Source organism: Pieris napi, chromosome 17, assembly GCF_905475465.1.
Source record: "Pieris napi chromosome 17, ilPieNapi1.2, whole genome shotgun sequence".
Taxonomy (NCBI): Eukaryota; Metazoa; Arthropoda; class Insecta; order Lepidoptera; family Pieridae; genus Pieris; species Pieris napi.
In genome coordinates, this window is record NC_062250.1 from 3,297,462 (window position 1) to 3,315,730 (window position 18,269).

General features: G+C 34.5%; 1 protein-coding gene across 3 annotated transcripts in view; it reads left to right on the plus strand.

Moving 5' to 3' along the window:
* LOC125057709 (protein scalloped) overlaps positions 1–17,796 on the plus strand; it is an 88,239-nt gene extending 70,443 nt beyond the window's left edge. For 2 of the 3 annotated variants that reach the window (XM_047661535.1, XM_047661536.1), the window contains 8 exons: positions 7,021–7,151; positions 7,855–7,953; positions 9,317–9,357; positions 10,887–11,061; positions 11,567–11,647; positions 13,270–13,436; positions 14,261–14,495; positions 16,012–17,796. In XM_047661535.1, the coding sequence (XP_047517491.1) occupies positions 7,021–7,151; positions 7,855–7,953; positions 9,317–9,357; positions 10,887–11,061; positions 11,567–11,647; positions 13,270–13,436; positions 14,261–14,495; positions 16,012–16,125 (1,043 nt within the window). In that variant the 3' untranslated portion in view covers positions 16,126–17,796. The remainder of the gene's footprint in view (positions 1–7,020; positions 7,152–7,854; positions 7,954–9,316; positions 9,358–10,886; positions 11,062–11,566; positions 11,648–13,269; positions 13,437–14,260; positions 14,496–16,011) is intronic. The other variant, XM_047661537.1, reaches the window with a different exon arrangement.
* Positions 17,797–18,269: the final 473 nt, after the last annotated feature.

Below are 18,269 nucleotides of genomic sequence, written 5' to 3' on the forward strand. Positions count from 1 at the left end.
CTCTTACGTTCTACGCCCCTGATTTGAGAACTGGCAGTAAATGTAAAATTTTAAGCATTTAATGTATATTTCTTTTTGGACGTTCATAAGTGTACATTGTGTTAACTACATGAATAAATGATTTTTGACTTTGACTACGTCCATGACTTTTTAACTACTATTAAAATTTTTGCCGCGCACCACCAGCTGCCCACTGAAGAATTTCCGAACCAATTCCACTAAGGGTCCTAGAAAAGAGCGTAACAATTCTTGAAATGCCGTCAACGCACTTGCGAGCTTTCTGGCAATGTAAGTGTCCATGGGTACTTAACATCAGATGAGCCTTCTGCCAGTTTACATAAGAAACAAAAATACAGAATTCGGACACATTGTTTATTAAACTAATCCGCAACTATCCGTTGATTGGTATCCTGTAATAAAAACCAAATAAATTGCGTGCCTAATAAAAAATGAATGTATTTAGAATTAGTTCTAAAAGGGATGTCGTTTCGATGTGCCCTAATTTTCCTTGAAATCAGTTAATTGCTGAAGGAATCCTCTGAGACAAGAGGAATTTTTTCACGTTACAATGTTAAGTAAGGGAGCTCGTTAAGGCGACGTGACGATCGCTCTTCACTTCCTACAGCAAATTAACAACCAGAACAAATCTTTTTTATATTCAACAGTTAATTATGTCAGCTTTTCTTTTGTGAAAATTGCCAGTTTTTCACAATGGAATGATTTGTATAGAATTGCTTAAAATCGTAGATTACTCTAAGATTTCTAGCCTATTCTATAAATAGATGTGGGCTAAAATAGAATGCTAAGTGATATTAATGGAAGCACTTATAGTGGTTAGCGGTTCTATCCGCTCTCGTGGCTAGCAGAAAGCCTGGCGTAAGTACTGATACCTTTTACCCAATATATACATATATATATTATCAAAAATATAGCTAAAATGAAGTATCAATTGTTAAACTTCCATTAGTTATTCAAAAAGCTTGTTAATATATTAGTTATGTTTTGTCAACAACATATTTGATATGCTGCAGCAAAGAGGCTGTTCGTTTTCCAAATTTTTTTCCTTTATAACCTTCTGAGAGTTCAAGAAATAAATGAAAAAGCAGTCTTCGAGTTTTGCCCTTATATTTTGCTGGTTTTTTTTGTATATGAGTAAAAAAATACTAGTATCAATGAGAAAATAGATCTATTAAGCACGTGGTTCAACCAAACACGCTTTACAATTACTGCTCTTAAAAAATTGACATAAAAGATTAAAGATGTGGCATAAAAATATCCTGAACGAGAAACTTGTAAATGGACATCTAAGATAGCAACCCTCAAATAAAATAGGCATGTCCCTCTACGTGCGTTGGGGTATAATTGACGCGTGGCATTAAAGGCCATTTCGCCGGACGTACATTAAGTTCTCCAGCTATAATACCCGCTTTTAATTAAAGGACTACCCCTAGACGGAATTGCTAAACAAATCTACCGCAATGTGTCCACCTCAAGTGATTTAATAGACGGAAAGAAATGCGGAATTTAAATCTTATTACTCAGTAAATTGTTAAAATCAAATTATATTATGCGTTAATAGAGTTTTAGTTGATTTTTACAGTGTAAAAAATTTATAGTATTTTAAGTTTATTGATAATTTACGCGTTTCAATACGAGTTTGTTGTTAGTGATGCGTTTAGAGAACTTTTTCTCAAACTCAAAATAACTTGCTCATACAGGTAACCAAGTACACTTATGAACGTCAACTGAAAAGATGTTAAATCGATTCAAAAGTTACATTTACTACCAGGTTCGCAAGTCAAGGGCGTAGAGCGGGCAAGAACTGGAAATAAACTCTCGGCCACTCATTTTAATCGCCAAATTTTGAGTTAAACAAATTGTTTCAACTGGAGTAAACCAATCCCGAGGATTAATCACGAGGTTAAATTTATGAAAACTTTTATTGATTAATTTACGTTAAATGAGGTTTTTGAATTTATTCAGTGATAATTATCTAATTTCACTTGGGAGTTTGTTGTATTATAATATATAAGGCAATCCTTATATGGAAATAGTTTAACCACTGTTTATCTTCTAGAGCCCGGTTGGTCGTACGCTTAGATTAGTTCTGTTTCGAGTATTATACTGATGAAAGTCACTATATGCTTTAAAATCGTTTAAATTTTTTTGTACATCCAACGAGGCTTCATGAATATAATGAGCCGATAGTCTCATAATATTTAATCCCTTAAACTTATTCCGTATCTACTACCTCGGAGTATTTGCTGTGTTTCCCACACAGCAAATACTCCGAACAGCCCGCTTCTGCAGCACAAACATGGATTGAACCTCTGCAGCAGCATCTTACATATACTATCCCTACTGATAAAATATATTCGTGAAATGATTTTATAGATTCCTTTTTTTTTAAAGGGGACAAAGATTAATTGGCATATAGATGGTACACTAAAAACAGTAAAAGCAGAACATTAAATTCAGTGGGAGATAACTTTGCGGGAAATGAATTTTCCAAAACGCAGTTGTCATATTGTCAAGGCCGGCGTAAGACGAACATAATTGCGGGCGCTGGACCAGACAATATATGAGAACATTACTCGCGGACGTGCTGGACCGGCTTAATCTAGCATCGTCACGGGTCATCTAGGGCTGGTACTCGTACCATACAAGAGAACTGGAGTTATACTAGAAGATGTTTGGCTTTACTTACTGGTCTTGTTTCTCTATTAAAGGTCGATGATATTTGACAGCCGTTACATAGACAAAATTGGAGATCAGTATTAAAACCAAGCGTTACGATACCATCTTTACGGTTTGTTTAGTACTGTTTTATAACAGCCTTAAACAATCTCTCACTCGTACATACGAGTAAGGTGATAATCTAACTCCTTAAAAGGCAACTATATAACAGTGATGCCAACAATGTTTCCCTCCAAATTTAGGGGAAATTAAGATGTCGAGGAGTTTTTATCCTGTACTTTATTTGCGATTTTTTTTTTAACGCACGATTCTATACAATTTGTATTAAACCATCAACAACTTTTTAAGGGGTTCTAGGTCCATTCTGTGAGAGTTGGGATCACTTCTATATGAGTTGATTTTTAATAGTTAAAATATATTCCAAAAAATTCTAGTTGCAGTGTGCTTTTCAAGTTCATAAATGAATCAATCTATTATTTAATTTACTCGGTTTGTGACAGCCCTATATCCACCCCACAGTCCGTTCTCCGCACCCTCGAGACCTAATCTGAGCAACCGTCTTCACGTCACTCCACTAAGGTCTACACATGTCAACGAATTTGTCCGTTAATTTTTATAGTCTTACTATTTGTTGGGGATAGATTCATGAAGCATTGTATAGATGTGCATAGTAAACAGCTAGCCAATACTTTCAGAGAAACCGCCATTAAAATGCAAATAGTTTAATTAAAATATTAATTAACATAACATTGTAAAGGTGATATTAAAAATCGCTTTAAAAGACTTCAAAGTCTTCTAATTACAATGTAATTAAAAAGTATTTCCAACTCACAAACAGAAAGCTTTGAGGCTGAAACAGCATAGTTGCCGAAATAAATTGTTACCGTATGACCGAAGCAGCGATGCACGTGAGCGGTAATTTAGCCGGCGAAATGTTGTGGCTAGTTGTTGGAAACAGTTCGGTTCAAAGCGTGCATCGGCGCCGCTGCAGGCACGTTCGTGAGTTAAGACATTCAAAACCGCTCAATATCCTCGCTGTATGAAAGTTTCGTCGGCGCACGGCTTCACGTGGTCCGGGGGAGGCCGGGGGTTCACGGGAGGGCTAAACTATGCGAAGAATGCGCAATTAGTGAGCGAGCGAGCGTGTAAGGGGCCCGGCCGCGCTAGGCGGCGAACGCAGTAAGAAAATATAAAGAAGGGGCGGGCTCCGCGCCCGTTGTTTAGCGCCCCGCCCGCCCTGGGCATAACTCCCGATTGTCTCCCGAGAAATCCTCCTTAGAACCGTCTCAACTCAACCCTTTAAGGATTCGGCTCGCATATCTCCTGCTTGGGTCAGCGTGAAATTCTGCCTTGACGCCGACGCTTGTCGCGCTAGCATTTATGTGTTTTTCCTTTGCCTACAGAAACTATCCACATATTACATATACGTATTTTTGACGTATCACTAATTGAAAAAGTTGTTCTGCCGATATAGCACCGGTTGACATACATCAACTCAGTACGCAACCGGACAGAAAACGCATTTATCTTTAAAATATCTTTGATCAAGTTTTTGTTTACAATTACAAGGCCTTTGAGACCCTTTTGAGTAACTTTTTACTGTCTTAAATTCGTTAAAGAAAATATTCTATGATGAGTTTACATGTTTAACAAAACGTTGCTAGAAACATATTTGCGGTAAAGCTTTTAAAAGGTCACGGCTGATAGATAGGTCGTTAATGTGTTTCTGATGGATCTTCGATAACTTCGGTAGAATAAATTATACCTGAAACACGATTCGTAAACCAATCCTTATTGCATTGAAAATATCGACGAGTATCGAGATTTAATTATTGGAGAGCGCCATTGATAAGATACGAAATGATTCATCCGTGGTTCTCGAAGAAACTGAATATTCATATGCGGCAGCTGCACGCCCGTGCACGCACAATTTCATCCAACTCGACTCGACTCGCGTAGCGTTGGCACTCGACCAAATTAGCCATCTAACGAACTAATAAATAATGATCACTTGTTTTTCTATTCGCTACGGAATAGAAACGTTCCGAGTTCATCCTGCACCCGCTATTTTTAGAGGCGCACACGACGTTTCGGGTGAAAGCACTCTGTTGCTGGATTGGCGCGATGTTACTCGCGACATCTCACACTGGTTTATTCATGTTCACATCCATTTGAGTGACTACTAATTTTATCACTTATAATACCACAAGAGCTTCAAAATTATCGGGTATTTCCCGATAGGTTCGTTGCAAACAATTAATATAGTCGTCATGACGACTATATTTGTTTGCAGGGAACCTTGAGGGAAATGCCCGATAAATTTGAAGCTCGTGTGGTATTCGGGGGATTATTTTTCCGACCCAAATGTCGGCCAATAGAATTGCACCATGAGACGAAATGTACAGTTAACAAATAAGAATTTCATAATGAATAAAACAACTACTTAATACTTTTCTTGAAGCAACGACCAGAGAAAATTTTCACAAAAAATTATCAGTATAATACCATGTAGGTTGTACCACGTGACGTCGAATGGTGCAATTCTATTGGCCGATATTTGGGTCGGAAAAATAATCAAAAGAAATTCAACACTATGCTGAAATGTGAGCATTTCTTCTGTTAAGGACTTTTGCATTACAAATCTTTGTATATGAAACTATGTATTAATAGGTGTTTATGAAATTTTACGAGCGCTATAATATAGCTATATAATATATCTACGCACGTTTGCCTCAACGAGCAGTCAAGGGGTTAATTAAATTCGCACCAGCCGTCTCTCGACGCCATCGCATTCCCCGAATTCAATGAGATTTCAATTTACTTTGGCGATTCCCACTCGCTATATGCTGTCCACAAAATTAATACTTTATTGGCGCTGTTAAAATTGTTCTTCTATTACGCTTCCTTTCGTATGTGACATTATTAGATCCGATAATTATATCGGAATGTATCAATTATTTAAGTGTGTAATAAAAATATGCTTTGTGACATTTACGATAATATATTAGCGATTGAATAAAAAATAAAAGGCTTTAATGGAAATAAATAAATTGTTACTGAAAAATGTTATCTGTAACCTTGCCTTGGTTTTAATATCAAACAATAAAAAATATTTAGCTCGAAGTATGTTTATAAGTTGATTTTTATTTTAACACTACATTCAGAACAAACAAATAACATTTATCTTGTTTTAATCACTTATTAAACACCTTGAAACATTTAAGTTTAAATTTTTTCACTTTAGTAAAAATAACTAAATACCAGAATTAATTTTTGAAATAAAGTTTGTTTATAAAACAAAATTTCAACCCCTGCCAATCGTCCGCATTCCGACTCGGCTGCAGTTTCAATAATTGAAAATAGCTATTCAAAATATTTTGAAAATTGTTTCATAACGATCTCGGTTGGTGCTGCCTGCCCGTCGCATTGTTGCCTGTTGGGGCGCGTACACTTGTGTATTCACTATTCAAAATATTTCGCGAATATCTCAATTGCCACTTTTCGTGTTACATTCTTTTTGAATATGGAATTGACTTGTCGTGGTAGACTTAACAATAGACTTACTACCTTAATACCTTGTGGATTGTTTTATGTTTAATTCTAGCGTTGTATGCCTTGATGTGCAGAAAGTGTATCTTTCAGTAAACAAACTTCGAAATGCTATGTCAAAGGTAACACTCTCCCCTATAGAGTCTTTCTTGCTCAAAGTCCTGCTATTTCTCTTAGATAACAAGTACACTGAAAGCTAAATAATTTCTGTAAAAGACACCAAATATTTTTATTCTTATTCGCTCCCTACGAACCATCAGCAATTTTATTATATTAAAAATCGTTTTAGATTAGTATTAAGTGATCTTTTCAACACCGTACGAGCCGTACGACCTCTAAATTTCACCAACATCATCTTGATGGTTGGAGGTCTTCCACAGTCCGTTTCACAAGGCATTTTCTTTTGCGAACTAGCGAATTGTGGAATCGACTCCCGGTGGGGGTCTTCCCTCAGAGATACGACCTCCAAATGTTTAAAAAGCGAGTGTACTCCTCCCTCAAAGGCCGGCAACGCACCCACAAAAAATTGGTGTCCATGGGCTGCGAAGACTGCCCTTTTTGGTCGTCCCGCAAGCTCGTTTGTCCCCCTATTATATTAAAAAATAAAAAATTATGTAGCTTTAAGTATTGTGTATTTCGGAAGCTGGTATCGACAATATGTTTATAAATCCATGTTATCAGCAATTGTAAGACTATGTCAAGATTATAGGATTTTACACGTAATAATAATTATCTATTTTTATAATCGCTAACTTTATTTTCTCTGAATTACAGGAAGAAACGAACTTATAGCAAGATATATAAAATTAAGAACGGGGAAAACGCGAACAAGAAAACAAGTATCATCCCACATACAGGTTCTAGCTAGGCGGAAACTTCGAGAGATACAAGCTAAGCTCAAAGTGGTAAGTAAAAAATCTAAGCAGACTTAAATATAGTAAATCACAGATCAGATTAATATGTCAACGGTGAAGTAAACGCTAGGAAAGTTACAGACAATACACGCGTATATAAAAACATACTCAGTTAAAACGTATATGTTAACGTAAAATTGTAAACACCGTTAGATTGTAATCTATCTCGCGAGATTATAAACTGTCGAAAGATTGTGAACCTCAGCGTACTGCTTACAATTTAACGTATTATTATTCGGTAGATTGTACTATACTAACTTAGTTATCATTCAAACTTCTTTGGTCAATTACAGATTAATTTTACTTCCCAACAATTTCATATAACTACCGAATAATAATACGTTAATTTGTAAGCAGTTCGTTGAGGTTCACAATCTTTCGACAGTTTACAATCTCGCGAGATAGATTACAATCTAACGGTTTTTACAATTTTACGGTGACATATATAAGTTTAAGTTTACGGACACATCTAAAGAACGAGTCGTAATTGTTACGTGTTGATTTATTGTCAAATAAGGCTGTAGAATCTTCGACTCGTTACGATTTAGGTGAAAACTGATGTTTTACTGAGACGAGAGCTGAAAAGTTTTTCTTCATTCATATCATCCTCTGTATAAGAATTTTCTCGTTTTCGTATATTATTACAATAAATTGCAAGATATGTAGCAAGTTTAAAACTTGATAAATAATCTAGGACGGTGGTGTGATGAAAGAAAAGGCGATGCAGTCTATGAGCACACTATCTAGCGCTCAAATAGTGGCGGGTTTGCCACACCCGGCGTACCATCACACGGTACATTTTTCGAGGCATGCCTTTGTGTTAATTCACACGAAACTAGCCTTTATTGTGTTGCTTCTATCTAGGCATGTTGTGCACGCGAGGATATACAGAAATAACATCGATTGGCTTATAACTTGTGCTTGTATACCAAAACAAACTCAAAGCTTCGAATCATTTTTTTATAATACCACAGCTCGAAGCTTGAGATGTTTTGGAATACATGCCTTAGGTACATTAAAGTCACTTTGTAGACACTTAAGTTGACTCAAATACTTAAGTGTAAGTTTGTCCTAAGCTAAGTCATAACTGAAAGTCTAACTAAATTGTATCAAGCGCTTTTGTTTCTTCTACAAATGCTATTTTACCTATGCTATATTAAAACCGTTTCATCATAGAACTAATTACATATAATGTTACAGTTTAAACAACAATCCCTCGTTTTTGAATATTTCCTCCAAATAGATCCAGATTTTTTGGGCGCAAAAATAGCTAGAATAATAAATCATATTTTATATGATGGCTTTAAAATATACACAAAACTATCTGGGTTTTGTGAGAGAGAGAATTGTAATCTAAAAGCTTTACATATAAAGTGATTTCTAAAACAGCCTGATAGCTGTTATCACGTAACTTGAAGCCTAAGAAACGCAATTTCTTAAAAAATTTAGATTTGAATCCACAAAAAAAATTAGTAGGTATTAGAATTGATTTTTAATGTATATATACTAGTATATTGCTCTGAACTAAGCTTAATCGTTTGCTGAAAATTTGACAGTTTCGAAAACTCACGCGATTTTTAAATAGAGGAAACTTTATAGATAGATATATATTGAACAAAGCATTATGTATTTATTATAGTTAAAACGATTTAATTCTCAATGTGCTAATATGTACATAAAAATATAACTTTAAGATCCAATTTAATACAGGTAATTCTTAATAAATTAAAAGTACTTTTTGTGATTTTTAATCAACGCGCTAGTTCTAATCATTTGTATGAACCTGCGCTAGAATATGAACCTGCGCTAGAATTGTAAAAGAAGTTAGCATTGATAAAGTTAACAATGGGAAACCTTATAAACTTATATGGTTTCATGGTAGTCGTGAGCATTACCCAATAAAACAACTAAAATTCAAGTTCAAACAACTCATATTTCCATCAGCTTCTTAACAGTCAAAAGGCAATTTTTGTGCGCTTAATTTAAACCTAGTCGTTTTGCTGGTCTAACGAGATTCATCAAAAAACTTATGGCAAATTTTGTGCAAAAGTTGAATATTTTTGTTCATAATTATATTTAATGTTTCAAATCGACTGCCAAGAGTTTTTTGAATAATGTCTTTTTCAATTACTAATACGTTATTCTTTTGTTTTCAGCAATTCTGGCAACCCGGTCTACAAGCTGGCACGTCACAAGAGTGAGTATATATTTGGGTTAACATAATATTTATCCTGCGACGTCCCAAGCCGAGGTTCGAATCTCGCAGAAGACTTGCGCTAGCCGCGGGTCCATTACGGCCGAACTACGCTCACTAAAACAGCCCGAGCTGAGCTGTAAAGGCCCTTAAGGCCAACAGCGAGATACCATTCAAAAAAGTCCCGTAGTAAATTCACAACTATGCTTCCGTTTAGTTCCAAATACAACTCACGCAAGTACGATTCGACTTAAAGTATTATTCGATAGTCTTTGTCGTTTGACTTTAGTATTACGACGTCATCGTATTGTTAGTCTTTTTTTTTAAGGCATTTCTCACCAATTGACCTAGTCCCATGCTAAGCTGGTGAAGCTTGTGTTATGGCGATTGGCGACTAGGCAACGGATATACATACCTTTAAATAACAATATCCACTCAGAGACGTATAGATAGCTAAGTGGTAATTAATTAAACTGTAAATGATATAAAGAAACGTGTTGTTGCACCTGTCAAGTTGTCGCTGTAATATTATTTTTTACGCGTGTTTATTAATATCATGGATATTTCCAGACAAATAAGTGAATAATTGTTTATTTATTTTTATCTGTAGAATCGATTTGGCTAAATTAATTGAATGGCATATACTGCGTTGACTGAAGATTTTAAGAGTGTGTTTTGCCTTTGAGACGGGTGGAAATGCGCATCAGGCTTATGTTTCTGGTAATCAGAGACCTGGGTGGGAATATGCAATTTAACCGCCTCGGGTTCGACAAAAACTAAAGTCTCTTACTTACTCTTACTTTGAGCGGACACAGTTATTCTTTCTCCAGAATCTAACGTAGTGTGCCAGTGATGAAGGCAACTGAATCGAGTATGGCCTATTTAAAAGAATATTAATTTGAAAAAAGGATAAAAAACTTATGTACACGTGTTCTAACACGTAACTACATACTTCTTTGGCGTAACAAGATAAAAAAAAATCAAAAATTTTATCTTTCGCCTTATTCTACGTTTGTAGAAAAAACGACACTAACAATAGAAAAAAAAATACTCTCATCATGTTTCCCTAACGCGCCTAAAGAAGTATAACTTCAAACTAAAATGTTGACTATAGTTAACTTCAGGGTGTCGGTTTTTTGTGACGGTGTGCGCGCATCGTAAAAAATTACTTCCACATTTTTCCCTAACGCGCCACAGAATTATAACTTCAAAAATATTGTAGTAACAATTTTTTTTTTTTAAAGACAATACACACCAATTGACCTAGTCCCATGCTAAGCTGGTGAAGCTTGTGTTATGGGTACTAGGCAACGGATATACATACATATTATAGATAGATAGACATATAAATACATATTTAAACACCCAAGACCTAAGCACAACACCAAATGCTCATCACATCGATGTTCGTCTCAGCCGGGGATCGAACCCGGGACCCATGGATTCGCAGTCAGGGGTACTAACCACTAGACCAATGAGTCGTCGTTAATTGGTTAAAACGAATTTATAATTATATCTTTTATCTTTTCCAGTGTAAAACCTTTCCCCGGTGCGGGTTACAAAGGTGTACCGGGAGTTGGCGGTGTTGTCCCGGGTGGGACGGATGTGGCTCCCCCTCCACCCTGGGAAGGAAGAGCGATAGCCACGCACAAACTGCGCTTAGTAGAGTTCTCAGCCTTTGTAGAACACCCTAGAGATCCTGATACGGTGAGATTTGATCTATATTTTCTACGAAATGGGCATATTCTTGCATTCCCTTTTTTATGGGAAAGAACATTTTAACATTCAAACATTCCTTGAAAAATCTTCGAAAGGGATTTAACCTCGTAACCTCAAGTATGATAAAGAAAAATTAGAAAACAGACAACTTCTCTGATATATATATATTTTTTTTTTAAATAATAGAAAAAGAACAAACCTACAAACCTACCTTCCCTTAAATCCAGTTTTAATGTTTAATAGTACGAAGAGACTGACGTATATTAATATTTATGTAATTAGAATGAATACAGCAAATAATGAAATACTCTTACAGTTTAACTGGACATTAAATTCTGTCTTAGTTAGGGATTATATCATTCAAACAAAAATTTGTCTGGTCAAAATGAATATTTAGAATCATGCATTAAGCTAATTTAATAATAAAAGGGAAATTCTATACTATAATTCTATAAGAAGTGTGCAAAAGTTATTCAACTGTTATATATTTCAGTATCCCCCGAGCACGGCGCCGGCGCAGCATCTCTTTGTACATATAGGTGGTACTGTTACGTATGCGGATCCCTTATTAGAGGTAAATAATATACTTTTTATATGTATTTATAAAGGTGTAACCCGGGTTTGGCATTTGATTTTTGTTGATATTTTTATGGACAAGTCGGTGATCGGCCTTCTGTGCCTGATAGCCGTCATAGTATGCCGAAACTTGTCGTAAAATTTGTTCGTTGTGAATTTGTTATAAGATTTTTTTTTTAATAAAGTTTAATATTATTAGTTTTATGTTTTTAGTGACGATTTTTCATTGATATACTAATAAATACTACTTATTGCATTATAATGCTATGAGAATATAATGCAATAAGGGACCTTTAATGCCAGTACTGTGATGAGAACATTTGAACAAAAAATTTAAACGTATAATGTTAAGAATTGTCGCATTACAAATTTTACGAACTACTTTACCGACTCTGTTGTGTCGATAAAGCAGTTTTACTTTAACTTATCCACTTTATCGACAACGGTTACCAAAACAATCACAGGTATCCTCAATTGTAACATTATAGTTACACCATAGGCCACGTTCTGCGACGCTTTTCAACTTCATATTGTTGTTAAGTATAGGGGGCTTTGTATAAATTTGTCAGTATAAAATACAACAGGTCAAAAAAATCAAATAAGCCAAAATAGGAATTGTCGCATCACAATTATTTTATGAACTACTTTACCGACTCTGCTCTGTCAATGAAGAGGTTTTTATAATAAGTTATCGACTACCGAAGCGCTTTACCAAAACACTCCAGCCTTAATTGTAACATGAACTCAATTACACAATAGGCTGCATTTTGTGACGTTTTTGTATGCGTTTGTCAGTATAAAATACAACACGGCATAAATGGAGAAATAATACTCTTACAAGGCAGGAACTTGTACTACCATTGCGATTACCTCTATCCAATAAATCGCTTGCCTCGAGGAACAAAGTCGTAAAGCACTATTATGATTGTTTTAATGTTTTATCATTTTTTACTTTCTTGGGTGATAGCTGTAATTTTTTTTAGGATTGTTGCAAAAACATTTCATTGAAAAAAAAAGTCGAGGATGTCTTTATTCTACGGAAATGATTTTGTTCACAATGTTAGTAATACTCGTTTACCTAATTTTGCTTTCCTGAAATAGATAGCAACGACCATAAGATAGTTTAAGTTTATATTGTAATTTTACCAAATAATAAAAGTTAATGCGACAGTTTAACAACAAATAAAGACTGGCAATATTTCACCAACGACAATAGAGTGGTAATAAATTATTACGTCCTAGACATACGTCAAAATGTTCCATCGTAATGTTCGGTTACTTAGTTCGTAATTATGTCTAAAGATTGAAACAAACGCTTTTGCTCTTCAGTCTAAATACATAAATTATTGTAATATACATTTAGTTATTTTTATTTTGTTACTATTTACAGTGTTTAAATCATCAAATAGGAAAAAAAATAACTTTATCCTAGTAATAGCTTTACCTTCTATTATTATTACCGAAAAAATAGATTTTTCTTTTACGACTTTCTTTCCCGGAGAAAATGTCTTCTTTATTTAAAACCCGAAAGACAAACTTATCAATAATTTGTACATTTTTTAATATTTATCCTTTAAGATATCTTATAATTTGTATTTACATTTATACTTCTCATTCCAGTCGGTAGACGTGCAACAAATTAACGATAAATTCCCGGAGAAAAAGGGCGGTTTAAAGGAATTGTACGAGAAAGGTCCCCGTAATGCGTTCTTCCTTGTCAAGTTCTGGGCGGATCTCAATACAAACAATCTTGACGACCCTGCCGCATTCTATGGCGTCACTAGTGTGTGAGTATCTAGTTAATGAATTACGAAACGAATTTTGTGGGGGGGGGGGTCCTTTTGTAAATCGTTACAATACGGGGCGGGGATTGAAATTACCAAAAAACAAATTATTGTAATATTATTTCCGACTTTCCAGTACTTAACACCACATAATGGTAACATGGTGGTCACGAAACGTTTTACTATACTTGGGTACAGAAAAACGTTACGGCGTTACATGGTGGGGGGAGGGGTTATAATCTCCAAAAATTGAGTGACGTAATACTTGAACGCTCCCCTATGATGTTTTTTTTTATATGAAACATCTAAAGCCACGGGTAAAACCAATTGATGGCATTTGCCACGCATACATACATTCTATATGTAATCGGAGGCAAAATTGACTATTACTAAATTCGACCTGTATCGTCGTCCGTCGTTCCACAACTGACCATGTGAAACCAGCTGCCCACTGAAGTATTTCCGAACCAATTCGACTTAGGGTCCTTCAAGAAAAGAGCCTACCAATTCTTAATAGGCCGACAACGCACTTTCGACCTGTCTGGCATTGAGAGTGTCCATGGGTGGTATCACTAACATTAGATAAGCCTCCTGCCCGTTTGCCTCCTTTCTATGAAAAAAATAACTATTACTGAAGTCATTAGTCAAAAGAATTGAGGTGTTGAAATTTCATATTATCTGCTGCCAAGCGTCCCGTAATGGCTTACATTTTTTTTTTCATCAGCCTTTTGAACCGAGAGTTCAGAGTTCAGAATTTTCCTTCATATTATGAGCTAGTTTTAAATGCGTGTCAACATTGTATCTTTATATATTGAATATCTTTCCAGTTATGAGAGCAACGAAAACATGACGATAACATGCAGTACTAAAGTATGTTCGTTTGGGAAACAAGTTGTTGAAAAAGTGGAGACTGAATACGCCCGGTTCGAGGGCGGGAGATTCGTATATCGCATACACCGTTCGCCCATGTGCGAATATATGGTCAATTTCATACACAAACTGAAACACTTACCTGAGAAATATATGATGAATAGCGTCTTGGAGAACTTTACAATATTACAGGTGAGGTTTTTGGGTTTCATTAAAATATACATGCGAGATTTATATACATAAATAAAACTCCTTTAAAGGCCGGCCACGAATCTATTAATGCGTATGCGTAGATGGGTTGCTTGCCTTTTATGGTTTTTTTAAATCTAACCATAGAGTATTTTTTCTTACTAAAATATTATTGCCAATTTTTTCCCATATTATTTAGTATTTGAATAACTTAAAATCTCGCTGGATATTTACAAATATCTTTCTCTCTATCTATTCGGTCATACTCTTTATATCGCAATATTTCAATAGACTCGAAATGAAGATATATAAATTCTAGTTTCTTATTAAGTTGAATTCAAATTTTATTTGGACCATAATACACTTTAGTACAAACATATTTGCTTGCAAAGTGTATTTGCTAAAAAACTAAATATTTTTGTATGAAAGCGAATACTGGTCAAATCCATTAATAAAATTATTTTTTTAATTTCCATGCCCTTGATTTTGTATGTTTTGATATCATCCCTTACTAAAGTGTTGTATTCTAATCAAACAAAATTACAATATTCAATAATTCCAATTTAGCCCATAATTAAGTTTCAGACTTCCTAATTAAAATCTACAATTTCCTAATCAATTCAAATAGCAACACTTCTTCGCAATTCATAAATTTCTTTTATATTAAAATATCGCATTTATTTTAAATAATCACATACTTTTTTCTCTGCTATGGAAAATTATGGAATTCACTACCCGATACAATTGATTCCATCTTTTAAAATCCTCGAATACATGTCATAGCTTATTTATCAGCTCATTCGCGAATTTTGATTGTGATTCATTCATTAAGCTTTTTTGAAGTGAAGACTTCTTTAGCGGCGTTGTACACTTTTTTTGGAATGGGTAAAAAATGTTAAACTCGCGTCAGGACACGTGACCTGATAGTAGGCAGCTGGCGCGGCGTATTTAATGTTATATAAAATGTCATGTTTGTTTACGATAGCACAATAAATAAATATTGTATTCTACCACATAAATGATAGTACTTTTATACTGATAATTAAAGCAATTCGTCCAAAGTTATTCCCTAACCATTCCAAAATATCAAAAATGCACAACGTTAATATTCAAGTTTTCACTCCTGCGGCACTCCCGTCGTTTTTTTATATTTTAGTTGAGTAATTAGTTAACTTTATTTCCATTTGTAATTTTATCTTTATTAACTAACTCACGCACTCCCGTAGTATTTATTTATTACTAGGGTTGCCTGGAGATCGCTTTGTTAGCCACAAAGCCGTTTGTTTTTCCCCTTATTACTAACCAATATTTGTATACACTAAGTGTCTACACACGGCCCAAAATCAGTAGCGATATTGGGACAATGGTGGTGTGGATAAAATCGGCTCTTAGTTCGAATCGGCAGTAGCATACGGGTTAATAATAAAATTAGGGTACGATTTGCCTACACGAAGAGATCTAGGGCTGTGTGTAGATGCTTTTAATAAACGAAATTTTAATTAAATATAATAACTTCCAGGTGGTTTCAAATCGAGATACTCAAGAGACATTACTTTGCGCCGCGTTCGTCTTCGAAGTGTCGAACAGCGAACACGGCGCGCAACACCATATATACAGGCTGGTCAAAGACTGAACTTACCTATTTATGAGTCATAGACAACAAAAATTAATTGAAAACTCTCGCTAAGATAATTTGTAGTGAACTTGTCAATATCACTTTTTATTTGAAAAGGGTTTGAGATTTTATTTACTCAAATTTTTTACTTCATCTTTTCTTTTGATATCTGATTCTCACTTTTTTATTGAAATATCTTGCCTGATGCGTTATTTAAATATTGCCATTTTATATTTTTATTCCTACTTTATTCGGCGGGTTCGATTTTGTCTGGCATATTTATTAATTTGTTTTTTCAAACTTTTTGTTTCATTATTTTTAACGCATAATTTTGTTACATTTATTTGGCAATTTTAAACGGCGTCGCCGTCAAGTGCAATAGAATGACAGTTGACAATTACTCTGCAAATGTCAAAAGATACTCATTTGTTTTTTTGTCGTCATTGTTTTAAGAACTAATATAAAAATATTTTTGTAAAATGAAACGAAAATTATTGTCTATTCTCAAGCGACAGCCTTCTATTATCTATGGGACTTAAGTGTAGTGGAGTTATCAATGGCTAGAGAAACTTTCGGAGTTGGGCTAAATAGAAGAACTTGTCTACTAGAAGTGTTTGTGAATAATTGAAATACACACAGTGCCTCTAATAATTATGTTACATTAACATAAATTTGAGCGTTTTTAATTTTTTCACTATTCTCAAGTGTAGTGAAAATTTTAAAACATAGTGTAGGACATAATAGCGGTTAAGTGTAGCTTAAGAAAGTCTATTCACCAAGGGTGCAGTTTTATTTGCTATCTGTACAGTCGCTTTATATTTCCGAGAGGAATTTTTATACAGTTTGAACGCTGTTTAGAGTTTTATACGCAAAGTATCAATTATAATTGAAAACATAGAATTTTTAAAATGACAAATCTTTAATTGTTTTTAAATTTCAGTTTGTTTACATTAGAAAACTTGCCAATGTATATAGACCAATTCATTTAAATATCTAATATCTTCAAATATTTCTTTACTGGTTACACTCGCCGATAAGTAAATTCTCAAAAAAATGGATTAATAATTGATACTTTGAGTTATGGCGGCTGTACACACTCGCGCACGGTTCGTGATGTCTCAACGAGTGTGGATAGTCGCCATTATATTTCACTTATTTTGCCACAACAGTTTGCGTAATGTAAATATTAAGTGTTCAAATGTATTATACGAATAAGTATGTTTGAAACTGTACAGTAAATATGTATTTTCTTAATCTCATCCCGTGTGACAATAATCATCGGAGAACTGGGTGATTTTTCATGCTTTTTATTGGCAGCTTCACCTTAAAGCACAAGGTACTGCTTTAAACGACTCAATTTTAATATTGTTTATGGTATTTATTATCTGTGTGACGCATTGTTTTATCTATGGTATGTGTTTTCGCGCGTCTATATTCGTCTTACCAGTAGAAGTAAAATTTTGTATGACAATTGACTTTGACGTCGCAAGTAACAATCTGTCAAAACTAAAGCACGACACAGATATACATGACAGAATCATAAATATCCAGTCAAATGGCCGAGAAGTTTAGGGTTTTTTAATAAAGAAACTGAGATACTTTTTAAAACTTTACCATTGTGGTATAATACTCAGTATACAATTGGCGGTTTAAATACTATCATTGTGCGCTGTGCAATGATTTGTCAATGAACATCTTACATTTACCCATGAATAGGGAACATCTATACAATACGATATATGAATGATAAATTATTAAAAAAATAGTGGCTTAGTGCAATCAAAATTTTCTCCTTATTTACGTCTGAAGTACAAGCACGACGTAGCCCTCTCCATAACGTGGCAATGATTTGATCTCTCTTTTAGTCAAATGTAGCGTCGTAAACGCTCTTAATTTTAACAACGGTTACTGTGCATTAAATCTATGACTATTATTCTGACTAGACAAGTTATTCTGTTGAAAATATGGGTTATTCTGTCTTTAAACTAAAACCGTACTTTAGTACTGAAACTTCCGTTGAAAGGGAAACTAAAAAGCTTGTCTATAAGAATATAGTCATGTATAGATTAAGTTCGACACGCGATAGGAAATTATATAAAATAAGAGATTTTTGTATTTATTACATAGATTTATATTAGGTAATTTGTAAAGTTAGATAAGCA